This window comes from Myodes glareolus, chromosome 2 (genome assembly GCF_982192425.1).
Source record: "Myodes glareolus chromosome 2, mMyoGla1.1, whole genome shotgun sequence".
Lineage (NCBI taxonomy): Eukaryota > Metazoa > Chordata > Mammalia > Rodentia > Cricetidae > Myodes > Myodes glareolus.
The window spans coordinates 117,610,372-117,624,072 of record NC_142027.1 but is presented as its reverse complement, the minus strand read 5'-3'; the positions used below and the strand labels follow the sequence as shown (position 1 = coordinate 117,624,072).

Below are 13,701 nucleotides of genomic sequence, written 5' to 3'. Positions count from 1 at the left end.
ATTGTAGCCAGCAGCACAGACCTTTGCACTGCGTCAGTCCTCAGCGCCAGCAGCTGAGGTGCTGAGACATGGTGGCTCGGGAGGCTAGATGGCCCAAATTAAAGATAGCTTTAATCAGCTCAGTGTGTGCTTAGCAAATGCTGATGAAACCGTGGAAAAGGCAGGGTTCTGTCTAGAGTCTTGTACTAGGAAGTGAGCTGGCGCAGCACATTCTGCTTCCGACATAGGGAGTGGAGCATGGGGCTGCGTCTGACCCACCTTGTGTTGCAGGTTGGTGATCTGGCCTGGCTTCACTACTTCCATCCTTCAGTATGAGAACAACATCATGCTCTGCACGGACGTCAGCCACAAGGTCCTCCGCAGTGAGACCGTTCTGGACTTCATGTTCAACCTGTACCAGCAAACAGAGGAACACAAGTTCCAGGAACAAGTGTCGAAGGAGCTTATAGGCCTAATTGTCCTCACCAAGTACGACTTCATCTCAAGAGCCCAGGGCTAGAGAGCAGTGGGGCTGAGGGAGACAGGCAGAGGTGAATAAAAGGGAGCCAGATATGTCAGATGTGTGGTATGTGCTGCCTTTCCTGTGGTCAGGTACGAAGGGCAGGCGCCTCCTGCTCTTCACCCTTTTCCATTCCCTTGTTCCCAGCACTGCTCAGTTCCTTCCCCTGCCCTCCCCCGTATCACACATCTCCAGGGGACTGGGAATGTGAGTTGGAGCCTCATGTCCTGAATTCCACAGGTATAACAACAAGACCTACAGGGTGGATGACATTGACTGGGACCAGAATCCAAAGAGCACCTTCAAGAAGGCAGATGGCTCAGAGGTCAGCTTCCTGGAGTACTACAGGAAGGTAGGTCTGGTCCTCGGGTGGTGTGCAGGAGTACACAGGCCCTGCTCAGTCTTGCCTACATCACCGAGAAATTCCCCACATACCAGATGCATGCTGCCCTAGTGGCTCTGTCCAGCAGAATGGTTGCATTTGACAGTGCATCATGGGGACAGACAGGTACTGCCAGTGGTGGCAAGCAGTTTGCCCTGATCCCTAGCTCTGTAGCTTCACCTGGTCCTTGTCGACCAGTGCTGCTGCAGCTGGGTCCAGCTCTCGGAGAGGTCTCAGTAAGGCACAGCTTTCTGCTGGCAGATTATAGGAGGCCAAAGGTCATCCCAGCACCTATGGACTCCAGCTCTACCTACCTGGATTCTGTGGCCAGGACTCTAACAAGATGGGGAGAAGGAGACCCCACCTTCCTGCCATACTAGCCATGCATGTTCAGTGATGTATGAAGACCATGTCTGAGGGAACATTAACTTTTTTAACTCTGTTGGTTGGTTCACTGAGGCACAGAGACATGGATCAGGTTCACTGATGGCATGGCTGGCTGGTGACATCTTGCCCTAAGGTGGGCATTAAGACTAGACTGTTACAACTTGTCTTATTGACGTGATGACACTCTTTTATGCTCAGTGAAAATTTTTTAAATCCAAATTAAAAATAAGAGTGGCTGCAGAATAAGCAGCTTCTGGGACTATAGATGACAGGGAAGACCTTCCCACCCTGGGGTTCGGAGCACCATGACAGTAACCTGAGAAGTCTGTTCTGTGTCGCCATGGTCAGGTCTCCAAAGCTAAGTCCTGACGACTTGGCTACATAGAGCTCATCCACCTGGGAGAGCGGGGTCAGACCCGCCCTGCTCCTGCACCCTCGGTGGCTGGGACGAACATCTGCTCCTGGAGCACACACCACCCTTCAGGACGCTTTGGCATGTGTCTAGCCCAGCTTGGTACCCAGCTTCCATTGTCAATTACGCATCTACCGCATCCACGGGTGCGCCACACACCCTGGTTGGTGTGTAGCATACCTTCCTTTCCTCCTGAGCAGCAGTACAACCAGGAAATCACGGACTTGAAGCAGCCAGTGCTGGTGAGCCAGCCCAAGCGGAGGAGAGGCCCCGGAGGCACACTGCCGGGCCCCGCCATGCTCATCCCGGAGCTCTGCTACCTCACAGGTGCGCAGTGCTGCCCTCTTCTCCTCACCCCCCCTGCCCACCCCCCTGGGGCTATGCAGCCTTGCTGACTGGCTTTCGCTGGCACTGCTCTGGGTGCAGGTCTGACTGATAAAATGCGCAACGATTTCAACGTGATGAAGGACCTGGCAGTGCATACGCGACTGACCCCTGAGCAGCGGCAGCGGGAGGTGGGCCGCCTCATCGACTACATCCACAAGTAGGCTGGCTCAGCTCTCCAGCTTCTGTTTTGGGGTTCCCTATAGGTCTGAGAGGGGTCTGGACGGCAGGAAGTGTGGCCTCTTGTGTTAGGAGGACTGTGGAGGGCTGTCCTGAGTTCTTGATACCAGTTCTTCTCAGGGAGCCAAGAAGTGAAACTTGATGTGCAGATGTGTCCTTTCCAGTCCTGTCAGGAGAAGGCCGTGGGAGGGGGCGGATGAAGCAGTTAGTTCTCAGGCACACATTTTTCTGCTTCTATAGACTGTGGGTCACTCACTGGCATGGCGTCTGAGAACTGGGACTCTTCAGGAGGTAGAGAGAAGCTTATCCATGTGTTGTAGACCTAGAGTGGCCTTGAATTGTGCTGTAAGCCACAGTGGCACCCTGTCCACCTGAATGTGGGTCACCAGCCTGGCTGCTGCCTGGTCAGCTGTGCTGGGTACCATTTGTTCAACTCACAGGGATGACAATGTGCAGAGGGAGCTTCGTGACTGGGGCCTGAGCTTCGACTCAAACCTGCTGTCCTTCTCAGGAAGAATCTTACAGTCTGAGAAGATCCACCAGGGTGGGAAGACGGTAAGGCTGGCGAGGTGGTGCCCAGGCTGAGTCTCACAGGGGCAGGGGACATCCCACCGTGCACCAGGCCACTCCTCTCCATCCCCTGGTCCTGTTCTCTGCCACATCTGGAAAACCACCAGAGCCACCTGACAGTCATTCTGTAAGAAGCAGCCTGTGACTCTAGCGCATGTAGAACCAAGGCCCAGTCCTCAGGACAAGGGAAAATATGCTAAAGAGAGACTGAAGAGCTAAGAGGTGGTGGTGCATGCTCTTAATCCTAGCACTTGGCAGACAGGATCTCTGAGTTCAAGGCCAGCCTGGTCTACAGAATAGGTTCCAGAACAATCAGGGCTATGTAAAGAAACCATTGCAGGGGGTGGGTACGCAACAAAACTTAGGTGCTGAAGGTCCTGCCAAGGAGCCCCATTAGATTGGCTTTGTCTCTATGTGGGCCACAAGTGTCTCAGGAGTTGATCTAAATACTAGAGTGCTTTTTGTTTCATCTTCAGGAAAAGGAAAAACAGGATTTCTCAAATAGTTTTAAATTAAATCAAACACTGCAAATGCCTGTTCTTTTCAACTGTTGCCAGCAATCGAGCCTTCCTGCCACAGGCAGGGCTGGAAGATACAGTCCAGCCAGGTGAAGGGAAACTCTGGATTTTTGCTATGATGGGGACCACAAGTGGCTCTTCCCTGAACTTTCTATTGGCACAGGATACTTAGCTCTCTTTCCAGCCCCTGACAGGATCTCACTGTGTAGACCAGGCTGACCTCTACCACCTGCCTCTCTGTCCTGAGTGTTGGAATGAAAAACATGAAACCACCACCCACAGCCTGAGCCTTAACTTTTACATCTTTTTCATGAAGAAAATGGCACCGGTTTCAATAAGGAGAGGAAGGATGGAGAGTTTGTCCGGGGCCCTCAGAAGGGTGTGGTGTAGGAAAAGTCCTCCAGATGCATCTGGTGTCTCCTCTCCACTGGGGATTTTTGATATGTCACTTTGATTCAAACTTAAGTATGGTAGTCTGTGGTTCTACATGCATGATGGGATTGAGAAAGACCAGTGGCTTCCTCACAGCTGACAGTAGCATCTCTGCCCTTTCTTCTAGTTTGATTACAATCCGCAGTTTGCAGACTGGTCCAAAGAGACAAGAGGCGCACCTCTGATCAGCGTGAAGCCATTGGATAACTGGCTGCTGATCTATACCCGCAGGAATTACGAAGCGGCCAACTCACTGATACAGAACCTGTTCAAAGTGACTCCAGCCATGGGCATCCAGATGAAAAAGGCAATCATGTGAGTGTCTGAGGCCATCTATTCTCTGGTCTGCGTTGTGATTGGCAATTATCAGAAGGGTGTGCATGCTCCAGAGTGATGCACCAGTGAGCTCATGACAACTCTAAGATCTTCCATGGCTCCATGTAACCCCGAGGGATTGGGTGGGAGAAAAGAGCAGATAGGATGTTCTTGGGGTAGGTTCTTTTTTCTTTTCTTTTCCTTTTTTCTTTTTCTTTTTTTTTTGTTTTTGTTTTTGTTTTTCAAGACAGGGTTCCTCTGTAGCTTTGGAGCCTGTCCTGAAGCTAGCTCTTGTAGACCAGGCTGGCCTCAAACTCACAGAGATCTGCCTGCCTCTGCCTCCTGAGTGCTGGATTAAAGGCATGCGCCACCACCGTCCAGCCTCAGGGTAGGTTCTTAAGCCAGGATGGTGGTACAGCTTGTTAGCCATGCCCTTCACTGAGTGGGGTTCCTGTATCTCTGCTTTGTACCTTTGGGATTAGTGCAGGGATGTTGACTGTGTTAAGGTCTGAGAGTTGCGTACTGCCCATCTTTATGTCGTTGATGCTAGGATTGAGGTGGACGACAGAACAGAAGCTTACCTGAGAGCCCTGCAGCAGAAGGTGACATCGGACACTCAGATCGTGAGTAGCTGCTGGGTACAGACTGTGCTGCAGCCTGAGGCGGGCAGGGGGTCCTGAGGGACAGAAGACTGGGGTTTTGAGCTCAGTAAGGCTGGCGCCTGTGTGGGTGTGTGCCTTGCACAAGATGAGGAGAAGCCAAGGAGAGGAAGGCCACGTTCTGCCTTGATTCTCTGGTTCTAGACACTGTGGAGTCATAGGGTGAGGTCAGCAGCCAGACTCTCCTAAGCTGGGATACCTTGACATTAGTGAATGCCATCTTCCCATCATGTGGAATTTGGCACCCAGGAGAAGCATGGTGATCAGGTAACCTGACGACAGTAGGTCCCATGTGTGCTGTGTGGGTCCATGCAATGATGTGGGGCATGTGTAGGGAGAACACAAGCCTGAGGAGGGCATCACCCCATTCTCACACTCCCCACTTCTGACTTGGTCACAGTTTTAAGCTGGCTCTTGGAAGTGTAGATAGTCACCTGGGCCACTTATTCAGTCATGCTGTCTGTGGCATCACTGTGCTGGGCCCATGATCCCATCGCCTGGTGCTCCTGCTCATACCAGGCACACATCTACGTTTGTGTGTTTGCTGGAAAAGCTTTGGACTCTGTGTGAAGACGGGTCCACCTTGGTCTGTGATCATGCTGCTGCTCACTCGATTGGGCCAACGGAGTAGGGGAGGGCCACTGAGCACCACAGCAGTGTGGAGTCAGGGCTCAGGTGGCAACCGGCTTAGTGTGACCTCGTTACTGCCCTCTGTCCAGGAAGCCCTGGCCTTCTGTGTGGCAGGAAACCACAGCAGGCTAAAGGTGGGAGACTGTCTGCAAGGGAACCACACTGGGAAGTTTATTCCACCCACCTCCCCAGCCCCCACATTCTCAGCCATGTGAAGGAGGAGCTTCTGCATACGTGGATTTAGAAATTAGCCAGTTAATTGTTAACTCTCCAAGTTTCCCATGAACATGCCCCACATTTTGATGTATTTTGCTGATCTCTGTCACCTCAAATCCTGAGGCCACTGCTGCAGACCTCATTAGCCTGTAAAGTCATTGGCCTCCAAGAACGGAGCAAAGTCCCAAAGGAGCAGATTCTGTGAAGCCACTTACTGTTTAGGCTTAAAGCTGTGATGGTGGTGGCCGAAGCCAGTGGTGTGAAGCTCCGCAGCCCCCATCACCTTTGTGATGCTCCTCAGGGGGAGCCTGTGTGCTGCACGCAGTGAACAAACAGGGATGGACCTCCAGTGAATGGAACACAGTCCTCTGTGGCTGTGGGAAAGGGAAGTCCATGAGTGGAGCTGCGCCATGCTGGCTCACAGCTGGCTACTGATGGGAGCATGTCTAGATGGGCTAGTCAGACTTTCATCAGAGACTTCTAGAAAGATTGACTGCAGCTCATGTCTCAGTTTCTGCTCAGGATCGCTTGGCTCCATGGTCTCTGGTGAAGCAGGGCATCACAGCAGGGAGGATGTGGAGTCTCACCCCATGGTGGTCCCAGAGCAAAGAGGAAAGGGAACATCCTTCAATGGTGACCCGACCTACTTTCACCCACTCTCAACTCTTGTGTTTTCCATCATTTCCCATTGCCACCAAGGCATGGCTCAGTAGACAGACCAACAAGGTCAGAGCCCTCGATGTCCGACCGTGTGCCCAGAGCCTAACCTCTGAACGCTAATGCACCAGAGTCCAAGCCTTCAGCAAGCCAAGCAGCCTTGAAGAACCAGCTGGAAGCTTCTTTCTAGCTCATGCAGAGCATTGACGAGCACAGGAGTGACCCATACCTTTGGTGTGTTCCCTCTAACTCGAGGCCACACCACCACGAGGAGCAGGAGCAGGCTGCCCGTGTGGCTAGAGACCTAAATAGTGGCCTGCCGTGCCTCATCCACTATTCTTTTCTTTCATTTCCTTCTCAGAGGCCACAGGCAGATAGCTGCTATTTTACCTAGAGTAATGGAGACAGCAGGAGCAGCCTAATTTGTTGGGGACCAGAGAGAATTGGAAAACAAGAGTCTGGGTACACATTGGGTGCTGGAATTGTGAGTCACAGCTAGATTTGGTTTTAGGAACTTGAATGTGGACCCTCAGAGTTTGGTCTGGGGGAACACTAATCAAGGACTCCTCCTTGTTCTCAGAATTGTCATTCTTCCTTCCCGGGAAAGTTTACATTCTGACCAAATTCCCAAGGAAAAGCCATGGTTCTTGGGGAGCTGTAAGTTAAGGCTCAAAGAGCTGCATGTCTGTCCACCTCTGAGGCAAAGCCGTGCTTGCCTTCCCTGTTTACCCAGAACCACTCATGCTGGTAGTGTGCCATGCCCGGGTCCCAGGTTGCAATGACTTTGTTTTACTGCCCAGGTTTGTTATGTGCAGCACCTCTCATGTGAGTGCTTGCACTCAGAATAAACCAGCAGCATTAAAACATTACTCCTGCCCCACGGCAGAGCTGACAGGTGGCGTGAGTGACAAGTGTCCTTTGCGACACAGGGCTTAGGTCTGCCCCCTTGCGCTTGGCCTTCCACGCCCTGGTTCTCTATAATGAGGTGCTTGGTTTGTTTTCAGGTTGTCTGTCTGTTGTCAAGTAATCGGAAGGACAAATATGATGCCATCAAGAAGTACCTGTGTACAGACTGCCCTACCCCAAGTCAGTGTGTGGTGGCCCGGACCCTGGGCAAGCAGCAAACAGTCATGGCCATTGCCACCAAGATTGCCCTGCAGATGAACTGCAAGATGGGGGGTGAACTCTGGCGGGTAGACATGCCTGTGAGTCTGCTGTCATGGTGACGGGGCGGCTAGCGGGTAGACATGCCTGTGAGGCTGCTGTCATGGAGAGTGGGTGACAGTGTACTCTGGTGGGTGGACATGCCTGTGAGTCTGCTTCCATCGGAGACAGGGTGGTTCTGTGGACATCTAGGGGAAGGAGCCAGCCAGCCTTGCTCACGGCTGCCAAAACCCTGCCACAGCTAAATGACACTGTTTTCACTAAAGCTGAAGCTGGCGATGATTGTGGGTATCGACTGTTACCATGACACCACAGCTGGGCGGAGGTCCATCGCAGGATTCGTTGCCAGCATCAATGAAGGGATGACCCGGTGAGCCAGGGAGCAGCAGTGGTATCATGAAGCATGGGACTGGCCCTCATTGTCCCTGTCCTGCCACACTCAGAACGGGATCCCCATTCTGCTCTCTCCTGTGTACCATAGGGCACATTAAATGGCCAACTCTGAAAGTGCCTTGGTTTGATAGCTGTTCTTGGCCCCTGAAATGTGTCTCATGCTTTCAGTGTAACAGCCCAGTTCACTCAGTCCTCTGCTTTTTCTATATGTTTTCAGTGGTTGTGGAATGAGGGAATAGCCCATAGCCGCAGAGCCGGGGGTCTGACCACTTGTTACATGTAGATGTCAGTGGCTGTGGCCTTGGTCTTGGGGAGCAGAAGGGAAGCACGGAAGACGTGATCTGTCAGGAACAGGGCGGGCAGCACTTGTTCTGGTGGGTGCTCCAGGCGACCCCTCTGGTCTCTCAGTTGTCCCCTGCTGAAGACCTTACACTGCCGAGTTAGAATTTGGGAGACTGCCGTGGGTGGCTTGAGAACAGTCTCTTGTTCTGCTTAGTTGAGGCCTCCTTGGGATTATGGGAAGGGTGACAGGAATCTTCCTCAGAAGATTCATAGGAAGGCCAGAGCAGCCGAGCCTGGCAGACCCATGCCCTCACCACCCTGCTTTTTTCTGAACAGCTGGTTCTCCCGCTGCGTCTTTCAGGACCGTGGACAAGAATTGGTGGATGGGCTCAAGGTGTGCTTACAAGGTGGGTCTGTGTGCCCTTGTAGTCTGCCGGGGCCCTGGGGCTGTTCCTGAAAGTGGCTGGGAACTGGGAGAAACAGGTATTGAGTCTGTGAACTCAAAACCTCCCCCACTTTTTGCAGCTGCTCTGAGGGCTTGGAGTGGCTGCAATGAATACATGCCTAGCCGCGTCATTGTGTACCGAGATGGCGTAGGGGATGGACAGCTGAAGACCCTGGTCAATTATGAGGTCCCGCAGTTCCTGGACTGTCTCAAGTCAGTTGGGAGAGGTTACAAGTAAGTCCATGGGCTTGGACATGGCTGCCCGCTCTGAAATAAGTGTCACTCAATGGCAAGGAGAGGGTGCATGGGCTTGCTAGGAATCGGGCTGAAGATAGGGATGGGAGATAGAGGCAGGGCTGAGCAGGCAGCCTGAGCTTCCTGTTCCCTGAAACTGGGTCTGGTTAAGTTATAGGTCAGCACTGCTCAGGGTAGGGCACTTTTCTGTGGTTCTTCCTCAGCAGTCCCTGCCAGCACAACACCCTGAGCTTCCTGATCTAAGCCCAGTCCAGGCAAACACATGGACCCAGGACCCAGCTGTGTTCTTTGCTGTACCCAGAGCTGCAAGCAACTGGCAGGTCTTGCAACAGCAAAGCTTTGGAGGCAGCTGGTGACATTTCTGGCAGGGCTCTGCTTCTCATTGCTGCCACATTGTGAAAGAGAAGCTCCCACTGTGGGCTTCATGCCCAAGGCCTTAGGAGCTGCTGATCACTGGAGAATGACCACTTTACTGGGTAGTGTGTTCTTAGAGCCCCACTCTCCCTGAGAAAATGGGGTCAGCCATGTCTGAGCTTGGGAGGAACTGATGTCATCTGAATCAGGACTGCCAGTCATGTTAGATGGCAGCCTCATTCTGAGGTCTGATTTACTGACTTCCATGTGGATTGTGTTTGAACAAATGACTGTCCCAAGGAATTTAAGAGGAGCATCTTAAGAAGTTGGAGAATGAGGCGGTGAGTCTTCTGGAAGACTATTCATTGCCCTCAGGGAGAAGAGCTGTCTAGAGGCTACATGTTCTGGCTGTGCATCTAATGATTCCCTTAGTGTGAGCAGTGCAGAGGGAGCTGGTGGTAAGGTGTACATGCCTTTGAACCAGCTCTTCCAGACAGGTATCAGAGTAGAAAATGCCCATTGTAGCACTTACACCAAATACTTTAGAAGCCTGCTGAAGACAGTGTTGTGATTTGATAGGTGTAGTAGATTTGGTCTATGCCCACGCCTGAGTAGCCTGTCATGGGACCCACAAGAGACATATTGTTGTCCACCTCCAGGTCACTCCTGGACTTTGGTCTGACCCAGAGGAAGGTGCTGACCCTCCTCCAGCATGCAGTGAGATGATGTGTCAAGGGCATGGGAGCTCTTTCCTGAAGGATACATGAACATGTGACTTCTTACCTAGACAGGCCACCAGCTCAGCATGGCCATGTTCTTCTTTGTCCTCAGCCCAAGACTGACTGTGATTGTGGTGAAGAAGCGTGTCAATGCCAGGTTTTTTGCTCAGTCTGGGGGAAGACTCCAGAACCCTCTTCCAGGGACAGTCATCGATGTGGAGGTCACTAGGCCAGAGTGGTGAGTTCTGGGGCCTCATGACTATCAATGTTAGCTTGTTTGTTTTCCAGGTCCGGAATGACACTGTGTTTTTTAAATGTCCCAATTCTTCAGCTAAGCTGATCTGACACACTTCCTAAAGCCCAGGTTTCTCAATGCTGAGACCCCAGAACCAACACCCTCTGGCGGCTCCATGATAGTTGTGGGTGGCACTTCAGACTCTAGGAACAGCTTCTGCGGGCAGCATCTATATTTTGACATATATAACCCATCCATAGGTTGTTTCTACCAGATCTTTAGCTCTGTGATGTTTCACACAGTCCTCCAGGGCTCAAGGTGATGAGAGGGCCTATTGTCAGCAGATCTGTAGCCTATAGTTGATTTCAAAGTTCCAAAGTAAGAAAGCAAGAGGAAACTAGGCCGGTCACAGCATGCAGGTTTAACCATATAGGTAGACAGATGTACATGTCTGGTGACCTCCTCACCATCTCTCTTCTGGGGTTGGGATGGTTGTCTGAGGAGGTAAGCTTTGTCCCTGGGGGCAGAAGTTTACCACCTAGTCTGACACCCTTTGCTCTAGAGAGTGAGGCTATAGAGGACTTCCAGCATTGCAGGTGAGAGCTGGGAACCTCCATGATGCCCCCATGGTCCCCGACTCAGGTGGGTGAGCTGCTACTAACAGCAAAGCATCATGGATCTTAAAACCTAAATTGGGTACTCAACTCTTCAGGGTTAAGCACATGCTCCAAAATCTGAACTCTGATCATTTGTGAACCCTGCATCTCGGAGACGGAAATGGCTACAAAATGTTTTGGTGCTTCTTCTCAGCTATGTGACTGAATGGGGTTTTATTTTGAAATATACTATTTTGGGTTTTACTTTTGCTCCAAGGCTGCCTATGTGATTGGCTCTGGAAGAGAGTTGCTGTCACTCTAGGAGCAGAGTGGGACAAACAGATAAGGCCGGTACCCAGGAAGGGCCAGTCCGAGGCCCCGCTCACCCTTCACAGAACCTGGGACTATCACTGAGTGTTCAGGGCACTAGACAAGAGAAGGGTTGGTAGCCCATGAGCTCAGGGACAACACCCACGTGAGTTTAGAGTAGAAGGCATGTGTTCTCACCAGATGCCGTTTAAGTCCTGTGAGAGCCACTCAGGCCCTTGGAGCCGATGGCAGGAGAACCTTTGAAGGTGGCAGTCTGGATGCTACACACAGAGCTCTCCCTCTCTTGGTCAGAGCCTGTCTGTTCCTGATGGGCACATCATTGAACATCTCTGACTCATTCTACCCCAAATAGACTCCAATGTAGACCACTTCTGATTTCCAGGCTGTCTAGTTAGGTAGCATCAGGATCACAGGGTCAGTTTCCTTTGCTGATAAGGTCAGATCACAGGAGCCTCCAGTGGTGGGTGCCAGGGAACAGAACTCGGATGGGTGCCAAGTTTCTAGTGTGCTGTTTAGCTTGGCCTTAGCTTGGGTCCTCTACTAGCTGTGTACAGTTGCTCTACCTCTGGCTCTTGCACGTTTGTTCTGAGTCTTTAGTGATTAAAGTTGTTGCATTGCTGTTACTAATATGGAAGCAGTAGGAGGAAACTGGCTCCACCCTACTCTGGTGCCACTGCTGCGTGCCCATGTGTGCGAGTCCCCTCCCCCTACAGATTGCAGGGACGCAAGGCTCTGTGACATTGGCATGGTGTCACGTATGGAAAGTCTTCATTGTCTTCTGTGTGTGCTGCCACAGTGGCTCATGAGGAGTTTGTCCTGTCCTGGACACCACAGATACACTGGGGCTAGAGAAAAAATGAGGTTGTTTAGAAGACGAGGTTTTTCCTTATAGAGAAGCATGTGTTCTTGCCTTGCCTGGCTCTTCCTGCCTTTCCAGGTATGACTTTTTCATCGTGAGCCAGGCAGTGAGGAGTGGGAGTGTGTCCCCAACACACTACAATGTCATCTATGACAGCAGTGGCCTGAAGCCCGACCACATCCAGCGACTGACCTACAAGCTCTGCCATGTGTACTACAATTGGCCTGTGAGTGCATTACTGTTCAGGCCCCCATTCAGGGCCGCCTGTCCTGCTCAGCCTGCTGTGGTAAGGACCCTGGGAGTCCCGCCCAGCTCAACCCAGTGACTGGCCCTCTTTTCCCCCACAGGGAGTCATCCGAGTTCCTGCACCCTGCCAGTATGCGCATAAGCTGGCCTTCCTTGTGGGCCAGAGCATCCACAGAGAACCGAACCTCTCCCTGTCCAACCGCCTCTACTACCTCTGACCAACAGCAAGGGCCTGTGTGCTGGCTTCCTTCCAGAACTCTGCCAATCCTCCCCTTTCTACTTTTCACATGACTGTTGTTCTAGTGGGCTGTTGGGGTGGGGGTTGGGCAGCCACAGTTTGGTTTTTAGGGTTGGTATGTAGTGGCTATAGATTTAGGTTATAGGCTTGGTGTTTGCTTTGTTTCTCACAGTGTGTTGTGACAGCTTGCTTGGCAGAGCGGTAGCAAGGCCCTTGGTACCACAGATAGACTTTCCTAAAGCAGCAGTGTCGGCAGGTCCTCAGAGGTGCTCCCAGGAGCACCTCTTACTGTACCCTGCTCTAACTTTGTTTCATGCATATTTGAGTTTAAAAGGGGGAAAAGGCATGAGGCAAGAATGTCTGCAGCATTGTAGGCAGGCGCTAAGATAAAGACTGGGGTGTCTTTCGGTATTTAAGAGTTAGGCCGTACAGAATGAAAAGAATTGTTGAAAAGATCTCACCTTTTCTCCATGGAAGTGTTTTCAGATGGATGGGGCTGGCCGTAAAGAAGTAGATGCTGTTACTTGTTTTGTTTTGCAATTTTCTTATCAAGTAAAATTAGTGACCATCACTTTACTTAACAGGGTAGTTTTTAGTTTTTGAAAGCCTGTATTTTATTTCTGTTTTTAAACTACTCGAGACCACTCAGGGATAATTTCACCCCTTAAAGTAAATGTGTCGGGTGTGGTGGCATATACCTGTGATTTCAGCACTCGGGAGGTGAAGCTGGGATAACCAAATTCACAGTCAGCCTAGGCTACATAGTGAGACCTTGTCTTTAAAAAAAAAAAAATAGAAAAGAGAGTAGTAGAGTTCGTGGGTGCCAGTGTCTGTAGGAGCCTTTGGGAGTGAGCGCTGCCTCTGCCCTAGGGTCTGGAGGGCTGCGACTTGTGGAGCAGTGTAGGTCCCACATGAGGTCCAACCACATCCATTTGTCTGACTCTCCTGCAAAGAGGAGGCTTGGAGTTCTATATGTTATGAGAGCAGCTTGCAGTGTGGCTACGGGGGATGAGTTGTACTCATTGGTGATGTGTGTGTCCCTGGCACAGCTCAATAAATTTCCCGTCTCACTTTACTGCCGTGTGCTGAGGGTTTCTCTGCAATGCCCCTCAGATCTGGTCTGATTGGTGTACAGTAAATGAAAAGCATTTTGCTTCCTCGTAGTTCTCAAAGCCAGCTCCTGGGCCACCATCTGGGCTCATGGCACGTGGCCTTTAACCTACCCTTTTCCTGGCGTCAGAGGCAGACACTCTCTATCAGGCCCTGAGAAGCGAAGGACAGTATTAGCATTTCATCTCAGATCTGGGTGCCTGACAGGCCAGCATAGCTCTATTCTCTGAGAAT

At 51.5% G+C, this 13,701-nt stretch overlaps 1 protein-coding gene across 4 annotated transcripts in view; it reads left to right on the top strand.

Annotated features, from left to right (window-relative positions):
• The window catches only part of Piwil1 (piwi like RNA-mediated gene silencing 1), a 52,587-nt gene extending 39,155 nt beyond the window's left edge, over nucleotides 1-13,432 (top strand). For all 4 annotated transcript variants that reach the window (XM_085681633.2, XM_048433696.3, XM_048433694.3 and 1 more), the window contains 14 exons: nucleotides 271-468; nucleotides 740-851; nucleotides 1,881-2,007; nucleotides 2,107-2,224; nucleotides 2,685-2,799; nucleotides 3,892-4,079; nucleotides 4,630-4,702; nucleotides 7,246-7,446; nucleotides 7,672-7,775; nucleotides 8,417-8,487; nucleotides 8,606-8,759; nucleotides 9,966-10,091; nucleotides 11,952-12,099; nucleotides 12,221-13,432. In XM_085681633.2, the coding sequence (XP_085537759.1) occupies nucleotides 271-468; nucleotides 740-851; nucleotides 1,881-2,007; nucleotides 2,107-2,224; nucleotides 2,685-2,799; nucleotides 3,892-4,079; nucleotides 4,630-4,702; nucleotides 7,246-7,446; nucleotides 7,672-7,775; nucleotides 8,417-8,487; nucleotides 8,606-8,759; nucleotides 9,966-10,091; nucleotides 11,952-12,099; nucleotides 12,221-12,337 (1,852 nt within the window). In that variant the 3' untranslated portion in view covers nucleotides 12,338-13,432. The remainder of the gene's footprint in view (nucleotides 1-270; nucleotides 469-739; nucleotides 852-1,880; nucleotides 2,008-2,106; nucleotides 2,225-2,684; nucleotides 2,800-3,891; nucleotides 4,080-4,629; nucleotides 4,703-7,245; nucleotides 7,447-7,671; nucleotides 7,776-8,416; nucleotides 8,488-8,605; nucleotides 8,760-9,965; nucleotides 10,092-11,951; nucleotides 12,100-12,220) is intronic.
• Nucleotides 13,433-13,701: the final 269 nt, after the last annotated feature.